Source organism: Peromyscus eremicus, chromosome 19 (genome assembly GCF_949786415.1).
Source record: "Peromyscus eremicus chromosome 19, PerEre_H2_v1, whole genome shotgun sequence".
NCBI lineage: Eukaryota > Metazoa > Chordata > Mammalia > Rodentia > Cricetidae > Peromyscus > Peromyscus eremicus.
Window position 1 is genome coordinate 50,769,653 of NC_081435.1, and position 21,799 is coordinate 50,791,451.

The following is a 21,799-nucleotide window of genomic DNA, read 5'->3' on the forward strand; positions in this document are numbered from 1 at the left end:
AGAGAGAGAGAGAGAGAGAGAGAGAGAGAGAGAGTGTGTTGGGGAATGTATGTATATAAAATAAAAGGGTAAGAGTGACTGTGACTGTGTCTGGGATGCATTGCTCTGCACAGGTCTTCCTCAGGCCATTGGGCCAACAGCTTCCTCAATGATGAGATTTTATAAGCACAGTAGTCCGGGACTCACCCTAATGTGCCTCTTCCTCACAGCTGTAGCTACATGATAAGAGACTGCCTGGTAACAGCAGTATCACTAGAAGATGGGCAGGGGTGATGGGGAAGGGAGACAAGATGTTGTCTCTGAGTGTTCTCTTACACTCTGACTTAAACTAGTGCTGAAATGATACTGAATCTCCTTCAAGGAATGCTCTGCAAATGCTGGTAAATGCTCACCCCTGCCATCGGCCTGACTGCCAATAATGGTCCCAATGCTCAGGATCTCCACATCTCCTTCAAGCAATGCTCTGCAAATCCTGGTAAATGCTCACCCCTGCCATCAGCCTGACTGCCAATAATGGTCCCAATGCTCAGGATCTCCACATCTCCTTCAAGCAATGCTCTGCAAATGCTGGTAAATGCTCACCCCTGCCATTGGCCTGACTGCCAATGATGGTCCCAATGCTCAGGATCTTCAGCACTATTGCAGACAAAACTTATCAACATGGGGTAATGAACTGTTAACACTAGGTACCTTCAGAATGGAGCGATGGAAGAACAGAGCCAGCAGCTGAATGAGGTCATAAAGAACATAGCCCTCTTTCTTCTCCACTCCGATGATGTTTGGTGGAAAGTAGGGTTTGTCCTTGTTCAATTCCAACTCCTTATTCCAAGGAAAGAAGCCAAACTGGAAGAAATATTTTACCACAATCGCCACCTACATATGGATGATAGAAATAAAAAGTCATCCCTTCTAGGAATAGCAGTACATGAGAAATAGTGACGTAAGAATTAAGAAAAAACATGGCTGCTGCACAGTTGTAGTGGAGGAAATGCTCTACGTGGAGCAGTGTATTATTACCATGTATGATGATCTTAAAACTATTGGGTTTAAAGTGTTAGTAGCATGTTTCCCATCTCCAGAATAAGAGCAATGCTGTATTATTTAAAAGTATCAACTATGGTGAAGCAAAGCCACTGGATCACTCCTGTTGCCACTGGAATGACTGGTCATTTTCTGTTTTTTAAGAGGCAGTTTTTATGTTGACTTAATTATACATTTAATTATCCAGGTAATAAAATATGGAAGTTAGGAAAAACTTGAATATGGACATATTTATATGTTATATAAAGCTTTAATTTATAAATTTTTCTGAAATACCATGCACTTGGGAGTGGAGGCTCGGTGAGGTTTTGTTAATTTATTTTGGTGTTGAGGGGACTGCTATAATGTAGTTAGACATCATTTTTCTTTTCTTTTGTTAGTTTTTTGAGACGGGGTTTTAGCCCATAAACTCCAAAGGGACCCTGAATTTCTTTTCCAGGTGCCTCTGCCTCTCAGAGCGTTGTGATTACAGGCACAGGGCCACCACTCCTGGTTTATATGGTGCAGAGGAACCCAGAGCTCAGCCTCTGTGGGCATTGTGATTACAGGCTCGGGCTATCACACCTGGTTTATATGGTGCTGAGGACGAAACCAGAGCTTGTGTGCACTAGGCAAGCACTCCTCAGCTATACACCAGGAAGGTCTGACGCATATAGCATTTACTTTCCTCCACTGTATTTCCTTCCATATCCCTCTTCGAACCACTGAAAAACAGAAAGATTTGTCCCTACTTCTTTTATCATGTGCAGCATGGCTCTTAGGTTTCTTCACACAGTTCACATTATACAGGGAAGCAATGTCAACTGGATCTCTCATTTACTTTACTCTGAGATAGAAAATTAGAAATCCCTACTTAAGCAAGAATATTTTCAACATGCAAGCCATGTATCTCTTGCCCATTTCTACCCTCTGTTGTCCTCTGTGACTCACTTAGCTAAGAACAGGGATCTAAGAAACTCTCCCACATGGTGGAGTTCAGTCCACAGAATGACACCCTCTCCCTTAGCAGAGTCATTCATTTATGTCCTGGAGGGATGTAATGGAAGTGATGTTCAGGAATGGTTATTTTGGCCAGACTGTGAGGGACAGGTCAGAGTAATGGACATGCACTTATCTGTGAATCACTCACTCATTCTTTTAAATCACGGTTATGACATACATACCACCAATACTTAATCCACATAGTTTTGAGACCATTTGCTATAAAATGTTTTCATCTGACCTGAATTACTCACAAACCTACGGTATTTCCAGATTGAAATGGCGCATCTTTCATGAGCACTGTACTGTAAACATTCACCACAATGCTGTTCAAAGTAAACTTTCCTTTCTCAGTCTGGGAGGAAAGTTGGTCTTCATCATAAATGCCACAACTCCAAACACTACAGAAGCCTGGGCACAACACCTGTGAGCCTCCCCTCCCCGCTCTGGGGTGGAGTTCTTATGGGACTTTGCAATCTGTATTTTACAGGAAAGATGGAACACAAGGCCCTATGTATGTCCCTCATCTCCAACATGTCCTCCTGCCATTTAGGTTTTCAAGTGTTCGTGCTGGGATGCATGGAAAGTGACTTTAGGTTGAAAGACAGAAAACATGTGTGCCACCGCATCAGACTGTATTCAAGGTGCTTTGCGGTTTGTTTAATTCTGAGTCCATGATTTGGGTACTCACTGATACAGAACACTCTGCTTGATCTGGCAAAAGACTGTAATAGTGAAAGTGGTTAATATCCCAGGTCTCACAGGAAGGCTTCCAAAGCCCTGTCTTCAAAAATTTTGCAATCTTTGGTCTATTACTGAATCCCACTGAAGCTGTCTCCTTGTGTGTTTTAATTGTGAACAACACCAGAACCTGCCTTTTGTAAGATGGGAGGGCTGAAAAGGTGTATAAATTGCTAGCCCTAGGCCACTATTGCTGATAACGATTGTTAGTGTAAGTCGGCCATGCAACAGAATGGCCTACCTCAGTATAGACGATGGCCATCATCCAGAAGCGCCGGCTGGGCCTGGGGACAGACAGCATGGCCCAGAGGAAGATGAGAATGGGCAGCAGGAGGGTGATGATGGAGGCAGAGATCATATGGTTAAGGATGATCACGAAATAGCACACCATTTCTGAGCGGGCTACCAGAGTGTTGTACATGGCATAGAACAGCAACAAGAACCGGGGCTGGTCCACATAGAATTTCTCAGATTCTTCAAGCTCATCATCATGGAACATCCTGTTGGAATGAGCACAATTGGACACTTGTCTCCACCTTTTCCAAATCAATGACTTGCACTGATGATGATCTCTTGGGTTGTGCATCTACACATCCTTCTCTCTGTGTGTGTTTATCCATAGAAATATAATAAGACAACCTCATACAGGGTGCTTATTCTTTGTCTCAAACACCTGGGAAGTGTCTGAGACACTGAAGGCCTTCATATCTTGGAGTATTAAATAACATAATGAAAAATCTTAGATATGGAAATTAAATTTCAACGTGCAACTAATTTATGTCTTATACATACCATATTGATACAATCTGAAGGTCATTTTATAGAATATTTCCCAGTGGTTTTATGTATACACAAAGTTTAAGGGCATGAATTCATCTATCTCCTGTACTGTGTGGATGCTTTTGAGCTCTTTTGTATTTCAGAGTATCTTGGGTTTTCAAATTAGTGATGCTCAACCTGTCTGCGGCCTTATCAAAGAAAGAGGTATGAATACAAATGTCACTGGATAGTTTTTGCTGAGTCAGTCACTCAAGTCACAGTGCTGTCCCAGGATTGTATGTTTACCTTGTATGTCTAGGGCTTTGTGCATATGTGACTAGAGTACACATGTTTGTGATAGTTCCCAGCTAAAGCTGGAGGCCTGCTTCCTTCTCTTACTTGTTCATCAGCAGCTCGCTGGCTGTCAGCTCATGAGTCAGAGGTGGTAAGATGCTTGACTCCAGCTTGTCGGTACGGCTGTCATCGGGGCTGACTACCATGTGGTTCTTGGCCCCGGAATCATCTTGTGAGGCAAAGGACAGATGCTCAAAGCTGACAGCCTTGCTGTAGGAGGGTGGGGCCTCTACATCCCCATCATCTGTGGAGAACTGAGGCAACTCCTCGTCCGGAGTTAGGCTGACCTCCTCTACCTCTGCTTCATACTCTGCTGCATACTCCTTGTCTTCTGCATCATGGAGCTCGGACTCCAGACCCTCTACCACCTCCTCCTCAGCTTCAGCCTCCACCTCCTCAATGGTTTCTGTTGTCCCTTGGCGTGAATACAGCATGGTGCACTGTGTGGGCTCGCTGTTAGGAAAGAAGATGGGCAGAGAGCTTGTCTTAGCATTTATACCAGCTTGGAACCTGCCCCAGTCCTTACGATACCACCTCAGAACTCCCAAGTAAAAACCTCAGGCACGTGAGAAAAGGAAACGCCCCCGTTTTGTGGATCCCATGTGCTTTGTTCCTTCCAGATATTCACTCCCAGTCTGCAGAAACTGCAAGCAGTAGCCTTCCAGATGCAAAAGTGGACAGTTAGCATTGCATCCTTCCAAACCAGAGCAAGTCACACACCCTGCTAGGAGCAACCCAGTCTATGCATAGAAGTGTTCAAAACAGGATCAGTATTCACAGCCATGAGCTCCAGGTTCATTTCCAAATCAGCACACATTGAGCATAGCATACCTACCGCCATCACTCCTTAAAGAAGAGAGCATATGGAAAGGAGAAGCCATGCTTGACTGTTCCATAGGTGTTTGACCAAGATGTGGTCTAGCCTCAGTCCTGCACAAGGGACTTGCCTAGGCCCATTGAGGGTGACAGAATCCATCAGATACTGGCTGAACTCAACAAGCACATGCTTTAAAAATCCCTCGTCTTTTATGTTGATCTCTTTCTTCTTCTTTTCTCATTCTTTGCCTCTATCTTCTTGGGATAAGCACCTTCCCCACTGAACCCTTACCTTCTCTCCTGTTCTCAGACAGTTCTCATGGGTTCTTGGTCTTGCACATGGGGCCACCTATCTCTGTCTCTTCATAAGGTGGCCACCTTCTCGGCGCTTGCTCTAGCTCAGAGCTTTTTCCTATTTTCACGTGCCAACATCTCTCTCCCTTCCTTTCTTTTTTCTTCCTTCATTTCTTCCATTCTTTCTTTCTTTCTTTTTTAAAATACATCCTTCCTGTAGCTTCCTCTATGTACACTTCCCTGCTTTTATTATTTCTCCCTATATTGGTTGCTCTGTGGCGTTTCTCCAGTGCTCCTCATTTTCTTTCTAGCTTTTCCCTAGCTTTCCTGGTCAAGCCCATGCAAGAAAGGTTAGAAATGAAAACAAAGCAGCCATTTTGAATTCATTGCATGCTGAAACCCATAGCATGCCTTTTCTGAACTGTTTGGCCCCTGAAGAGGAGACAGATATTTGGGATCTGGTGGATGCAGGAGGACAGCGCGTCAGATTCTGAAATACATGTTGCTGTCGGACTGGCATTTGTGAGTTAAGCAGGTTCCACAAACATAGAGATTCTCAAATGCAGGATACCAGTGTAGGCATGTTAATGAGTGATGAATGAATGGTGTGTAACTCAAGAGCGCTGGGTGATCATGTATGTGCTAAACAAGCTCAGGGCTTTGGTCCTAAGTTTGTTACCCACCACCCTCCACACCCCTCAGAAGGCTCTGAGAGAGGCCTCACCAAAGTTGTGCTAAGACTTATCTCAGTCACACACAGCCTCCCAAGAAGCCATTGAACGGACCAACACCCCAGGGAATGTTCAGGTCATGGGAGTCAGACCCACATTAGGTCTAACTTCCAAAGTGCCTGTAAATGATGATAAGCATACTCTCCAAGGTTTAGGGTCACCTGAGGGCCTTAGCGATGAGTGTACTTTCAGGACTCTTCAAAGTGGAAGGATATAGCAAGTTTGCACCTGAAAGAGGATGTCTCAGAAGACAAAGCGTATTGCCTATGCCAGGCCCCAGTGGGCCATACCAGAGTGTTAACCCAGACAACTGCTAGCAAAAGGAAGACATACCTCTGTTGTGTGAGACTACCAGATCAGAATAGAGTTGGCTTTGGTTTGTGTTATTTTCGTGCCAGGATGAACACAGTATAGTCAGAGTCCCTGGTAACAACTCTAAGATTCGTTGGGGGTGGGGTAAGAGTTTTGCAGTTCTATGCAGATAATTTCATTTCTAACTGAACGTTGCTTTCTGGCAGGATTTAATGAGAAAACATAAGCCCAGAATAATCCTTTCCAAACAAGGCAGATGGTAGTCTATAAAGCTGATGTATGTTTCTACATAACATTCTTTTCAAAAGCCAAAGGTAAAATATATTCAATTTTCCTGTTAGGATATACATGCCAAATATAGACAGATTTATTTTGCATTAACTGAAAATGGCTATATTTGACAGACTTTTTCCTAATATATATTGATATGTATATATATATAATATATATATATATATCAGATATATATCTTTGAAAATTAAAAGTGGAAAGTATTTGTAAAATGGAGCACAATATTTCCAATCAGGGTTTTTAAGGAATGCCTAACAGACAGAACGAAGGTAGAGTTTAGTTCAGGGAGTGTTGTCTTGGAAACTATTATGTCACAGAAAGTGCTATGGTTATGCATTTTGTTAGTCATGCAAATTCTTAAAAATCAAAGCAAAAAAAGAAAGAACAATGGCATTCATCTCATGAACTTCTATTTGCAATGACATCCACGGGCAAGGGGTAGAAGGTACGGAACAAAGCATGCACAAGTTAAGCACCTGGATGCTACACTGCCACTGTCAGCTGATGAGGAAGACATGTCCATGCTGACCATTTTACGGAGCCTAGGCCGAGCGCGCTCGCTTGTTTTAGGAACAGAGTCTGGTCCATCTAAATCATCAAGGGTGGACTGCCTTGAGATCAGCAGGGTTGCTTCAGTGTAGCAGCTAGCAGCGCAAACAGTTACAGAAACACAGAGTTAAAAACCCGGCGGTGCACCAAGTCACACAGGGACAACTGACCCACACACCGCCATGCGGCAACCACACACAAGAGCGCCACCGACAGGACGATTGTGGCAGCGGGGGGCTCCAGGACAGGGAAGGACCTGTTCGGCGGGATAAATAAACAGAAGAAACTGGAATTGAAAAAAAAAAAAATTTACTGGCTAGGGATAAGCTACCAAATGGCACTCTCTGGGCAAGACACAAAGCAGTATGAGGACAAGGCCCAGGAGTCATCTTACAAAGTTCATATCCTTGTAGCTTTGCAGTGTGATAGGTTCTTTTGTGACGGAAGAGGGTATTCTTTCTTTGGAATTGCAAGCCCAAGTCCATGGAGAACAATTCTCAACTCAATTGCATATGCCGAAATAACTGCATGTACAGTTGGCAGAAAAGATTTTAGTTTTTATAACACATTCTTCACAATGAGAGCTGGAAGCTCAGGAATACCACCACACACTGAGTCTTCCACCTCCTTTTCTGGACTCATCTGGACTAAGCCAAACCAGATTCCTTGCATGTAGAAGAGACGCTGATCTGATAGGTGGCTAGATATCAACCAACATAAAAAAATAAAAAGGCACAAAAAAACAACAAAGGAATTCTAGCAATGCCAGACACATTTTGTCGGTTAATATTTCACTTTAACTAATTTCTACTACAAATCATGCTTCAAGTTTGGGTGGGTGTCCCGAGGGAGAGAACCCATTGACTAAACTGACTAAATCCCTCATTTCCGGTACCCAAGGGACCAGCCATAGCAGAGCAGAACTGAGACGCCTCCACAGAAGGGGCACAGCAACTTCCAGGTGGCCGATTTCAAATGACAGCCACCCTTTACACCTGGGAAAGATCCTCAGAAAAAGCAGCAACAGAAGCAATGGTAAGTCACACACCCGACTTTACGAGGAACTGTTAGAAATTAGCTCACCAGCTGAGCCTGGATTTCAAGGATTTCCATCAAAGGAGATCTGTATTCATTTGCTAAATGCCCATTCTGATTCCATCTACTGTTGTCCTATGTGAAATTTTTGTGACACGGATGTTGGGACAGAAGCTGTAAAGGGAACAGGCCACACTGGAGGAGGCTGGCCATATGGTCACCGGACCTGTCTGCCCCAAATGAGCAGGTATCTGAAGAATCTTCTGAGTGACATGCTACCTCTCCGCAGGGCATGGGTTCCCTGAGACCTCAATGGAGATGGATTTCTGTTTGAAGACACTGGGAGTGTTGCTCAGCCACTATGAAGCCACTATGAAATTTGTTGATTCATGAACTTCTCACAAAGTAAATTTAGCATTTCCTTTTATTTCATGTTAAAAATGAAAATCAAAATATATTGCAGGGTATTTATAATGATTTCTGGCTTCTCATTTATTACAGTTTTATAATTTTGCAAATATTTTAACATTGTTTTCTAAAAGTGTGATCTATAAGTGTGATATCTCATGACTCCTAATTTTTCATTCTGGTCGTGTTTTTCTATTTAGGTTATATTTAAAGGTAGTTGCTTGGTTTTATTTGAACTGGTCTTTTTTCTCTGTAACCTCCTAAGTTTTGATTTACAATTATTTAATTTCTTAGTTGAACATATTATAAATTGTTATGTAATTAAAAATCACACAAATAGGAATCGTGTCTGTCACTATATTTATTTTTACTTTATATTTTATTAATCTTTTTTATTCCTTTTTCTCAGAGTTTGCTTCTAAAGCAGCTATCCTAAAACAGGCCCATGCATGACATTAAGGGAATCTATAAGAATCTTAAGTTCTGTGGGAAAATATATTCTTGTATATTCCCTTTGGGAGATGACAGATGACTTCTTCAAATGTCAAAAGACATGAACATCATTATCTACCTTTCTTTTTAGTTGTCAAACTTTGGGATCCAGGTAACAAAATACCTCTTTATTAAGATAATAAGAAAAAAAGGAAGTAAGAAGGAGGCATTAAAGAAATATTACAAGCCACATTAAAGGACAGCATATCTTGAGGAAGGAAAAATGAAAAGGTATAATAAGTTAAATAATGTACATGCATATAACTATATTCTTCACTGTGTGCGTGGGAATAACTACAGTTGAATATGAGTGTAACTTTTGTACTAGTAAATCACATTGGTCTGAAACTCTTTTCGGAATCAAAAACAATAAAAATACAGTTTATATTAGATGCACATATGTAAAGAGGTGTGGTCTGAAGCCGAGAAACATTTGCAAGTGTTATGAAACATGACTGACTGGCGGACGGGCTGGTGATGGATGGAAGCCATCTGGCAATGTCTCTAGAGAATTTCAGTGTTCTGCTCATCCTATTGCTCCCATGATCTTTTTTTTTTTTTTTTAATGGTGGTTTGGTTATGATTTAGTTCTAAAGCAGGTGTATTTGGAAACAAAGATTCTTTTACTTACCTTCACGTACCCCTGCATAAGAAGCAGCATTAGTCAACATTGAGAGTGTCCAGGGCATCCAGACATGCCTACCTCCTCCATCTCGTCCCTGTCAGTCTGCACACAACTGCACACTTGTGCACATCTGCCCTGCAGTCTTCATTTAGCATCATCATCCCTGTTATTATTAGGGCAGTTGGGGTTGAATCTAGTGTTTCACACAACACTGACCTGCATGGTATCACTAAACCAGGTCCTTAGCCCACTCTTCCCTGATGAAGGGAGGAAAAACTGTGAGCTAGGCTGAAATAGGTAAGCACTTAAGAAGAATGGGGGTAAAATGGATTTTAATTCATGACACAGAAATTAATTAGTGAGAGGATGATTGCATTTAAATGCTTTGATTTCTAGATGTAGAGAGATTTGTTGGAACACCATCAAATAAGAGGATTTCTACCTTCTACCCAGGACAGAAGTTACGGTTTGCAAAATGTCTAAATGAGCTATAAAATAAACAGTAAGTTTGTGCTTCTGCAAAACCTGTGGGAGAAGAGGAGTAAAGCTTCCCTTTCACAAAGACCATGGGATGGTCTCACAAGACACACCGAGTGCTAGGAATGGATTGAGAGCTTTCATCGACATTTCCTCTTTATAGCTGCTGCTATTACTGCCAGTTTCAGAAATTATGTCTGAGAAAAGTGCAAAAGTGTGGGAAGAAAGAGAATGGAAAACACATGTTACCACTAGGGCACTTTGTCTTCTAACAATTATTTTAATTTAGAATTAAAAGGCATCTTAAACATCATCTCGACTAGGAAAATATGTTTGACCTTGAAACCCTAAGAAGAATCTAGCCCAACTATTTCTTCTTTTCATGAAGACCATATTAGCTGAAATATTTATGATTTTACAGCTTAAAAATAACTAGAGTATTCCCAAGTTGAGGAAAATATAATCCTTTTACTATTCCTGAAAAGACCTTAAGAGAGTATCTATTTGGGAAGAGAGGAAGACTTATATCCATGAACAGTTTTTTTTCTACACAAAATCAATATAGGCAAATACATATGTATATATTTTTTAAATGAAGTAATCTACTATTTTAAAACTTGAGGTTTTTACATATTTACATATGCATATATAATTTATGCTTGTGTGTGTGGTGTGTATTTGTGTAAATAAAACAAATTCTTTTTCCATATCAGTAGATTTGGATCTGTGTCAAAGGCGAATATGGTGGCTTGTTGTATTTGAATTTCTTTACTTGGTCAACTCAAAGACAATAATTCAGCAACAGACAGAAAACTATACTTCAAGGCAAGAAATTCTCTATTTAACTACTCTTCAATGAGTATAATTCGGATTTTCAGGATTTTTGTTTGTTTGTTTGGTTTTTTTTCTTTTTAATTTCTGGTGCTGGTGATTAAATCCTGGGCCTTGCATGGGCTTGGTAAGTAAATGGCCAACTGAATTACATCTTCAGTCCCTTTGATTTTTTAATTTCTACTTTCGAGTTTGGTATCAATAAAGTGGTATCTTTTCTACCCCCTTTCATCCAGAATGAAACATAGCCAGCATTTGTGAAGGAAAAGTATGGTCGGCAGCCACTGTGCCTACTGGTGTACGAAGTATGAGTTTGGGGCTATCTGGAGGGTCTACTGCCCTCCCTCAGCAGGCAGAGGACGCAACATCCTTGTGTCACAGAGCCTTCTCAGATGAAACCACTCAGGGGATGACTCTTATTTCTATACGCTTGTTTTAGAATTGAGTTCAGGGCCTGGCCTAGCATAGGGGATTATTTTAGCTGTTATATGAAAAAATATACGTAACTATCTTCAGAGTCATTGTTCTTGGCCTATAAGATAATTGCATGGTGCAGTTCACCCAGTCAGATGGTCCCCCTGGGCACTGCCAATTTTTTTCCTAAGACAGTGAGCTGGGGTTAGCCAGCCCTATGCAATGGGCATCAGTGATTAGAACACCATGTTGCAGTGGTTCCCAGGGCTTTCCTGGGTGGACAGTACACTTGCCTGGGAAGAAGGGAGAGACATCAAGAGACAGTATAACACACCGTGGTGGTCCAAAACTTGGGTTCTGCATACCAGATCCTGAGTCTGCTTTTACAGACTTAGACCACACCTTTTAGCCACTCTGTAAATGAATTTTGGTTTGGGAAAATATGGGTAATAATGGCACAGAGCATTTTATCTGGTTTTAAAGGATGGAACAAGGCTGGCTACACCATGTACTCAATGCACCACTACCATAGCATTGAGTCAACTGTTATCTTCCTGTGAACAATGCATGGGTGATTGTAAACCCAGAGAAGAGGGAGGATTACAGAATTATTTCTGAAATTTTTATTCTAAACTTTGAAGTAACAGTTCTGAAAAGGAAAAGATCAGTGATAACAGCAGAAGGTAGAAAATGCTAGAATAAAGATAGTTTGTGAAACAGCCATTTTGAAAGGCAGTAAAAAATCTAGCCCCTACACAAATAGTAATGAGTAAAATCCCAATCTTATAAACCTCCAGATTGTGCCAGTTGTATAGATGAGTACTTCAAGCTGTTCACTGTTGGTGTCTGCTTTTATCCAGCTCAGCCTAAAGCAGGACAATATTCCTTCAACATTGTCGTATGGATGTGCAGGGCCTAGGACACCACCCATGTTTTTGGTTAACTTTCACTTCATGTAATCACTTCTCACATTTGCTGACATCTACCTCATTCACTTTGTCAAAAACAAACCCATTGTTTAGAAAGCAAAATACCTGGAGATACTGTCATGGGAATCTAAGCTATCCATCCTGTGAGCTGCCTGGGCCCTGGAATCAGCTCCAGGGTGCTCGTCAATTGTGTCCAATCCTGATTCTCTGGAAAGGTTCATGATGTGGTTCTGGTAGTACATGTGGATACTTTCCCGTGTTGGAACATTGCCCTGTAGAAAAGGGGATCACAAAGCACTTGTTTGAACAATGCCAGCAGTTCTCAATATTGACAACTCTTAGCACTTGCACACACAGTAAGGATTGATGAGATACTAGTTAATTTAGGGACTAATGTCAGGTCTTTTATGGTCATTAGTGTTAGTCAATATTATTAGATGTGATGGTTGATCCTCATTGTCAACTTGACTGGATTCAGAACCACTTAGGGCATACTTCTAACATGTCTCCAAGAGCATTTATAGAAAAGTTTAACTGAGGAAGGTGGACCAGTTGTGAATGTTGGCAACATCATTCCATGGGCTGGGGTCCTAGGCTGAATAAAAAGTGAATATAGAGGAATCCAGCTATGCTGGATAGTTTTTTGTCAATTTGACACAAGATATAGTCATCAGAGAGGAGGGAACCTCAATTAAGAAAATGCCTCCATAAGATCGGGCTCTACACAAGCATTGTCTTAATTACTGATTGGAAGAGAAGGGCCCAGTCTATTGTGGCTAGTGCTATCCCTGGGCTGGTGGTCCTGGACTCTATAATAAAGTAGGGTGAGCAAGACAAAGGGAGCATGCCAGTCAGCAGAGCAGCACCCCTCCATGGCCTCTGCATCAGCTCCTGCCTTCAGGTTCCTTCCATGCCTGAGTTCCTGTCCTGACTTCCTTGGATGACGAATGGTGCTGTGGAAGCATAAGCCAAATAAACCCTTTTCTCCCCAAGTGGCTTTGGTCTGGTGTTTCATCACAGCGATAGTATCCTTCACGAAGAGACCAGCAGAGTAGCAGCATTCATCTCTGTCTCAGCTTCCTGCCTGTGGATGCAATGTGACCATGCCATACTCTCCCATTGCCATGCCTTCCCTGGCATCACCAGGGCACACTATAGCCCTTCAAGCTGTGAGACAACCCTCCTTCCACCCTTCAATTGCTTTTCCCAGATAGTTTACCACAACAAAAAGTAAGGTAATAATATATTGGGTATAATTTTTACATGAGAAGAATTTTGCTGTATGATACAGTAGCCACTTTTCCAGAAGTTGGCTCAAACTTAGCAGAGAAAATTATCAAATATGCTTTCGATTACATTAATTTCAGCTAGGTGATTTATGTTCATTATTAATTTTTATTTTATTTTTATATATTTTAAAAATGTCCCCAACCCAATTAAGGTATAATTGACAAAACTATATGTGTGAAAATACTTACCTTTAAATACAATCTAGAAACCATATGTAACATTTGTATATTTTGTTAGCTCTCCTTATATCCTACATTTTTTTCTGGAGGTTTCAGATCAAAATTCTCAGATTAAAACTATAATCCTTTATGGGGCACAGCTAACCTATGAACTCTAATAGAAGAGATAAAATGAATAAACTGGGGATAGTACAAGGACTCCTGGTGAGCACGTGCATGTGTGTGAGTGCGTGTGTGTGCGTGCATGTGTGTTCATGTTGTTTATGAGCCTGAAATAGACCTCAACACACAGAACAAAGTGGTCATGTAACAGCCGGCTAGGAAGAAAGGATTTTATTTTAGAGTTTTAGATAAGGCTGTCTAGTTAGGTTTTTACTGACGTGCTAAACACCATGTCCAAAGGTAACTTGGTGGGAAAGAGTTTATTTAATCTTTCAGTTTATAATGCATCACTGAAGGAAGCCAGGCAGGAGCTCAAGGCAGCCACCTGGAGGCAGGAGCAGAAGCAGAGACCACAGAGGAGTGCTGCTCACTGGCTTGCTCCCCATGGCTTCTCAGTCTTCTTTCTCACACCACCCAGGATCATTGACCCTGGAGTGGCATCACCCTCGGTGTGATGTAACGGGGCCCTCCCACACCAATCATTGATCAGGAAAATGTCATCCTGACCTGCCTTCTGGCATTCTGATGGAGGCATTTTCCTCGTTTGAGGTTCCTTTTCCCAAATGGCTCTGACTTATGCTAAGTTGGGGGAAAACAAAACAAAACAAAAACGAGCAACAGGAACAACAAAACAACTAACCAGGACACAGGCTGACAATCTGAACTCCGAACGTGCCCATGTTTGAACCCCCTTGGGTGCTGACGTGATGCCAACAGGGGGAAAATTCTGCACAAGCGCTCCTGTACAGTCGCAGTTAAAATGCAAGCACACTTGAAGTGGTCTACGGAATTACCTTCAGGCCACGTAGATGATGAAACAGAAGTCAAATTTCATGTTGATATTTGGGTTCCCTCCCCAAGGTGTTTTATTATGTAGGTGAAAATATTTCAAAATCCAAAAACCAAAATTTAGAAAGTTGAGACTCCTCTTGCCCCATGCATTCTAGGCTGGGATGTCCAAACCACGTGGACTTGACAGCTCTCTGAAAGTAGCCAGTAGCGAAAGGGAGGCAGTCGACAGCATTACCTTCTTAATCTCCCGGGTCAGCATGCACCTTTCAATCCTCAGAACTGTGGATATGTCGATGTGTTCCCTTGAGATGGAGTTGAGCCAAGTGGTGAAACTATCCACCGTGGCCAGGAATAGGACCCAGGTGAACTTCAGAATATTAAATATCCTCTTGATGATGTTATCTAGGCAGGAGAAGCGTGACACAGTTTAAAGGGCAGGGAACACGACCGCACGGCCAAGGGCCGTGCTGTTGCGACACTGTGAGGCATACCACCCCCAGATCTGGGTTTTGCAGGATGTCCCTAGGGTGGGCTGGGCTCCTTCCACTGAGAGGCAGAGGGGGACTGAGGCCCAAGCACCTGTGCAGTTCTCCACACATGCAATGGCAGGACTAAGCCAGACTCAGGTGGGATTTGTCATGTCCACCATAACAGGTCTCCAGACGTCAGTCACTCAGGGTCCCTGGGGGCTAACAAGACCCCTGAAAATATCAAGTTCTGTGGATGGTTAAGTGGCTTACATATGTGAAACTCTATACTCTATGTATAGAATCTCTATATACTCGCCCTCATAGTTTGAGCCATCTCTATATTACTTTTAATACTTGCCATTAGGTACACTCTATAAAAGTGGTTGCTACACTGCATTATTTAGGGGAAGACAGAAAAAAGGCCCATATATACTCAGGACAGATGCATTTTCCCCAAAAAACATTTTGGTATGTGGTTGGATGAGCCTGTGGCATATAGAATCTACACTGGAAGAGGTTTAGTAAATTAGAGATTGCAATACGAAGGTTCACCTAGTATTAACTCAAGAATAGACAGGGCCCATGCCTGTCTCATGGGGCCCTTTACTGCTTTTCTACAAGCATCTTAGGGATGACTGGCAGGACCTGTTTATTGTCCTTGCACTCATACCTCAGGCAAACCAGCTTATCGTTTGCAAAGCTCACTTCACGGGCTGGGAGTGCTCACTGCTACTGAGCCATCTTCTTAACACAGTTAGATGGCATTTTATGTCACCAACAAAACTCCACACATGGGAGCCATCATCTCCAGTCAGCAGAGGCCCTGGGATGCCTGGTGTGAGTTTTGTCCTGGACTGTAGCTGTGACTGGAGATCCTGGAGAGCTGTCACACAGCAGCTCAGCTCAGCTCAGGGTCCAGTTGTGTTCAAAATGTTGACAACATGCACACACATCTCCCAGCACTCTCTAGAGGCTATGTCTAAGGCCCTTGAATACTCAGAAAGATTGGAGGTGGTTTCACAACCAGTGACCTCACCCTTCGGAGCCACACTCACCTTTTAAAAAGAAGGGAAATTAGGAACAACCTGGATGACCACAGAGGACATGGTGTTGCACTAAATAAGCCAGGTGTGGAAAAACACACGCCAGATGATATCACTTACATTTGGGATCCAAACCAGTGATACTCACAGAAACAGAGAGTAGAGCCACGGTACATGGCCAGGGAAGGGAAAGACTGGGAAGAAGTGGCTCAAGGCAAGGTTGCAGTTACACGGGAGAGTTCTATCTAGAGGTCTACAGATGACAGGGGGTGGTAATTAGCAATTCTGTATTATGCTGGGATTTCCAACAAGTAGACCTCAGGTGTTCCAACTATGGTGGGGAGGTGGACAGATAGGATTATCTACTGGTCTACAGCAGTCACTTTGCTAATGCACAGGTATAATGAAACATCATTAAATGCCTCTTACTATATACAGTGAGGAAGAACCTGAACAGAAGGACTAGATAGTTCTGTCTGTCTGTCTCAGTCACTTAGGTAAGCTGATGGTCTCTCAATCACATGCCGGCCCCACAGGCTCCTTGTCTACTGGGATCAGATATGACAACTGAAGGGCTTGTCTTTGCTCCCCACTAATCTCCTCTCTGACTGAAAGGCCACAGTGTGAATCGGAGTTTGGCTTTATGATGAAGGAACACAACTGCTCTGAACCAAGTGGTCTAGGAGGAAGGACAAGCTTACTTCTAGTAAAGTTTTGCTCTTTTCAAAGGGTCAAACAAGGACTGGAGCCTCCAAGCGAGTGCCATACCTGATGGGGAATGAGGTGGGGGGAGGCAGACAGCAACATGTGAGGACCAATTGGGGCCAGAATCTTTTTTTCTTTATCAAGAAATTTTTTATTCATTTTGCATACCAACCACAGATCCCCCTCTCATCCCTACTCCTGCTTTCCCCCAGCCTTTGCCACCAACCCAACCCCCATGAGGAGTCAGCGAAGCCTGGTACATTCAGTTGAGGCAGGACCAGGCCCCTCCCTGCTGCATCAAGGCTGTGCAAGGTGTCCCACCATAGGTAATGGGCTCCAAAAAGCCAGCTCAAGCACCAGGGATGGATCCTGATCCCACTGCCAGGGGCCCCTTAAACAGACCAAGCTACATAATTGTCTGACTTATGCAGAGGCTCTAGTCCAGTCTCACGCAGGCTCCATAGCTGTTGGTCTAAAGTTCATGAGTTCCCACTAGCTTGGTTTGGGGCCAGAATCTTGATGTCTGATGTCCCCATGGAAACATTTCCTGCCTATGTGGCTACCATCTCAGGACTTTTCTGGCTGTGGCCTTTCTTGGTCTTCCACAGGTCTTAGGAGGTGAGGAAGAACAGAGGGTCTTTTGCTGAGCAAGTAGCAAAGACGGAGATGAATGGCTTCATGAAGTGGGATGAAGGGTATCCACCGATACCATAGAAGAGTGATTTCAAGTGAGAGACTCCACGGATGCCTCCATTTTTCTCTGCATTGCTGGTCTCCTATTTAGTTGATTATTTGTTTATTTTGTGTGTGCATTATGTGTCTGTGTCCCTGTGTAGAGGCCAGAAGAGGGCATCCAGTGCTCTCCTCTATCACTCCCTGTCTTCTGCCCAGGCAAGTTATCTCCTTGAACCTAGGGCTCATGTTTTCTTGACTAGGCTGGAAGCCAGCAAGTCCTAACAATCCTCTGGTCTCTCCAGCCAACTCTCACCTTGGAACTGGAGTTACAAGCCTGTGCAGGATTTCTGTCTTGTTACACGGGTGCAGGGATCTGAACTCCAGTCCTCATGATTATGCAACAAGGGTTCCTAACCTTCACGCCATCTCCCTATCCTCCCTTATTTCCTTATAAGGAACTCTAGACCAAGGCATGTGGTGCCCACACTTATTTGGAGAAGACCTCAAGCTGCTTTCACAGACATAAAAGGGAAGTTTTGGCCCTGCAGGTTGAAAGGCTTAGAGCAAGAGCCACCAATATACTCCAACAGGACTTAGGTTTTTGACAACTTACTCTTATTTTTTCTCCCATTCACCATTACTTTCCTACAAGTAATAGTTCTTAGTTGTTCAACATTTGGTCACATTAATTACTTATTTCTATATTTGCCTTATAATAATTTATGGTATATTTAAAATAGCTAATGGAGAGGATTCTAAGTGTTCTTCACACAAAGAAATGACAAATGTTTGAGATTATGGAAACATTCATTAACTTGATGTCATGATCCTACATTGTAAATGTTTTTCAAAATGTGTAGGTGTATTATTAGTCTATCTCAGTTAAAAAGGTACATTTTAAAAAGTTCTATTTAAAAAAGAAAGAAGAAAAATTCAAGCATTTCTTTTTTCATTCTCATAATCTGCTGGCTTTCAAGGGACAGGATTGTGATTATTCAGCTTTGGTCCAGACTCACTGTTGGCTTCATTACTTTGCAGCAGCCTTCCTTACCACACAGGGTAGTGCCATTTTCAAATGCTCAAAGCTCATCTACGTCTCTATCAGGTTACCTGGTCCATCGGACTTCTTTTTGATTGGCCCATCTTCTCGATCTTCCCATTCCACGGGACCTGTGTTATATATAATAAAAGACATTTCATTATATAGAGTCTTGTGCCAATTTTATGACTAAAGAATATTCTAAAGTTTTTGGTAGAACACACACTTGAGAATACCAAATACAACACTGAATAAAGCCATGATAGTGGGGGGAGTTTGCCTCATTAAATATTAAAACTAACCCCATGGCGATGAAATGCAAAAGCATGTAACAGTGATCCAGAGCTTGACAATAGAAATGATTCAGAATACACTCCCAAGTCATATCTAAGTCAAAATAGGAGCCTGTGGCTGACTACGGCTTATTTCTAACACAAAAGGAAGACTTTTTAAATAAGTGGGGCCTGTCATCATTGCTCATCTATGCAATTGTATGAAAATATATCTCTACTGCACAGAGTAATAAAAACATTCAAGATGCAAATAAAACCAGGAGGAAATATAGGATAATATTTGCTTAATATTGGAGGGCAGAGACTTTCTTGAGTGAGATGTTGACTTTACAAGTACCAGAATGTTTTGATATCAAACTGATTTCATGTTGTTTAGGTAGTCGTGTATCACAAACTGAAGACAAGCATTGAACAAGAAAGTGTGATTATAACACAGCACAGGAAGCAATATGCCTGATATACAAGCCACCCTAATTAATAAGAAAAGAAGAAATATTCCAACAGAATGGCAGAGGACAATTATAGCTGTATTTGGACCTTAAACTTGGAGGTACGGATTATATAGACAATATAAAATAAACATGCCCAGTATCATTAGTTATGGATTAGACTAAATTCCACTGAAAATATAAGTCATCTGTTACCCCTCCAAAAAAAATAATAAAAAGAGCAGTGAGGGCCTTGGTATGAAGCTATAAGAAATGTACCTTCCTTTATTTGACATATTGGAGTATAAATTACTAAAGACTTGTGGGGAAAAACTATTAAAATGTATGAGGCATATCCTTTAGCCCAGTCTTCCTACTTTTGAGACTCTATTCTGTAAGAGTGCATGTTACTCTTAACCTCTACCATACTTTAAAATATATCCATGTACATAACTCCATGTGAATTTTTTGCAAGGATACCTATTATATAGCATTGTTTGCTGTGGTAAAATCAGGAAGCAATCTTTTTGTCCATTAATGGTTAAATGATTGAATAAATTATGCATATCTGTACTATGGAACCTTTTATAGCCATTAAAAAAGCCCGGCAGTTTCATGAATAGTTAATTGGAGAAATGTTCATGATACATTACTAATGAAAGTACAAGATGCCTTTGTGCACATGAACTCAGTTCCGAAAAGCTAATGAACAAATAATATGCACTTGCAGAAGGGGAGAAGGCCAATGCCCCATCTGGATAGGATGCATCTTTCCTGGAGGCTGATTGTGTGTGTGTGTGTGTGTGTGTGTGTGTGTGTGTGTGTGTGTGTGTGTGTATGTGCATGCATCTCCATCTGCTGGATCTCCCTCTACCATTTGGATTGTTATAGTGGGTGTAGATTAAATTTATCTTTGTAAACAAATCAATAAAATGCAGTTAAAGCCACCAGTACATACTGGGAGAAGGAAGGTAAAAATGAACAAAATGTATAATTAGTTACATGAGAAGTTTTGATTCTTTGACTTTCTTAAGTTCATAAGGACTCCATGATTACATTATCCTTGTACAGAATCAAACTATAGCAGATAAACCCAGGGGTCCCTTTAGTCACATCATTTAACTCCCACTCTCCTAAAAAGCAGCCACTGTTATTAATACACTAAGGTGTTTTTTTAAAATCCTTCTCTTACATTTAAACACTAGGATACATACCCGTTCAAAATGTAAGATACTGGGCTGAAGTACTTTGGTTATCTTTGTTCAGCTAGTGGTTTCAATAAGTGCCTGCTATTTTGAAAAATGTTGTTTTTCACTTAAATAATATGTCAGGAAACTACTGAGTAGTATTTGTACAGACTAATTTTATGCCAATTTGACACAAGCTAGAGTCATTTTGGAAAAGAGAACATTAACTGAGAAAGCGTCTCCACCAGGCTGGCCTGGGATCAAGCCTGCTGTACATTTTCTCTAGTGATAATTGATGTAGGAGGGCCCAGATCACTGTGGGGTGATGCCACCCCTTGGCAGGTGGAGCAAGCTAATAAGCAGTATTCCTTCATGGTCTCTGCAGCTCCTACCTCCTACTTCGTTCTCCAAGTTCATGCCCAGGCTTCCCTACCTTCCCCACAAGCTGCAATGTAAAATAAGTCCTTTCTGCCACAAGTTGGTTTTGGCCATTGTCTTTATCACTGAATAGAAAACTACTTAAAAGAGTATTCTATCATGCTTTGGGAACAGAATCTCTTAGAAATGTTCAACTCATTGGATTGAAAGTCCCAACTCTTGGCATCCAGTGTCCCCTGCAACACTCCATCTATGGTGCAGAGGCTGGGGCTGCTTCCTGCCCAGCACCTCACCTTCCCCAGATCCTTTGCGTCTTCCTTTCTGCTCTTCTCTTGCCAACTTTTTTTTCTCTTTCCTCCTCTGTCGGAGTGCTGTTTTAGGATCAGTAATCCAGGCCTGATAGACGAACTGGAAGAAGGAAGTCCGATTATTTTCTGACTTTTAAAAGTAACTTAAAATGAAATGGACCAAAGCCAAGCTTCTTTGATGTAAGATTTTTTTTTTTCTCTTATAAGGGTCTCTTTCCCTGCTTCTTATGCTAAGCTAACTTCTGCTGGTCTAGATTCTTTCTTCTTGCTTGTTTGAGACAGGGTCTCATTATGTTACCCTGGCTGGCCTAGAACTTGCTTTGTAGCTCTGTCTGCTTCTGCCTCCTAAGTGTAGGGATTAAAGGCATGCACCACCACAGCCATCTTATTGCTCTTCATTTGCTACAATAAGTGGGAACATTCTTCCCTTGGTGTCAAAGATGATCATTCATGACACAAACTTGGGTAAAAACAAACCGTCACTTCTCTGAAGCACCACCACCATTTGTGATCCTCTGTTACGGAATTTTGGCTTTGTATGCAACAAGCCGAAGCCGGGAGGTCTTGATAAGTAGCATTAGAGGAGTTTGTCCTACCACAAACTTTTTAGTCAAGAGGAAAATGCCATCTTTAATACTCTTATTTGCTTGGGGGCAGTGATTAAGTTTTGCATCTTCAATTCTCTCCTAACAGCAGTTACGAGTAACTAGAAAAAGAGGCTCTGCAGATGGATGAGTATGTTAAAAGGAGAATCATGTCAGTGTGGGAGT

At 41.9% G+C, this 21,799-nt stretch overlaps 1 protein-coding gene across 2 annotated transcripts in view; it reads right to left on the bottom strand.

Moving 5' to 3' along the window:
• Positions 1–21,799, bottom strand: part of Piezo2 (piezo type mechanosensitive ion channel component 2) — a 368,019-nt gene that overhangs the window by 23,765 nt on the left and 322,455 nt on the right. For both annotated transcript variants that reach the window (XM_059246283.1, XM_059246284.1), the window contains 8 exons: positions 21,015–21,129; positions 18,507–18,566; positions 14,739–14,905; positions 12,186–12,352; positions 6,797–6,964; positions 3,922–4,329; positions 3,005–3,263; positions 691–873 (listed from right to left, as the gene is read on the bottom strand). In XM_059246283.1, coding sequence (XP_059102266.1) covers positions 691–873; positions 3,005–3,263; positions 3,922–4,329; positions 6,797–6,964; positions 12,186–12,352; positions 14,739–14,905; positions 18,507–18,566; positions 21,015–21,129 — 1,527 coding nt within the window. The remainder of the gene's footprint in view (positions 1–690; positions 874–3,004; positions 3,264–3,921; positions 4,330–6,796; positions 6,965–12,185; positions 12,353–14,738; positions 14,906–18,506; positions 18,567–21,014; positions 21,130–21,799) is intronic.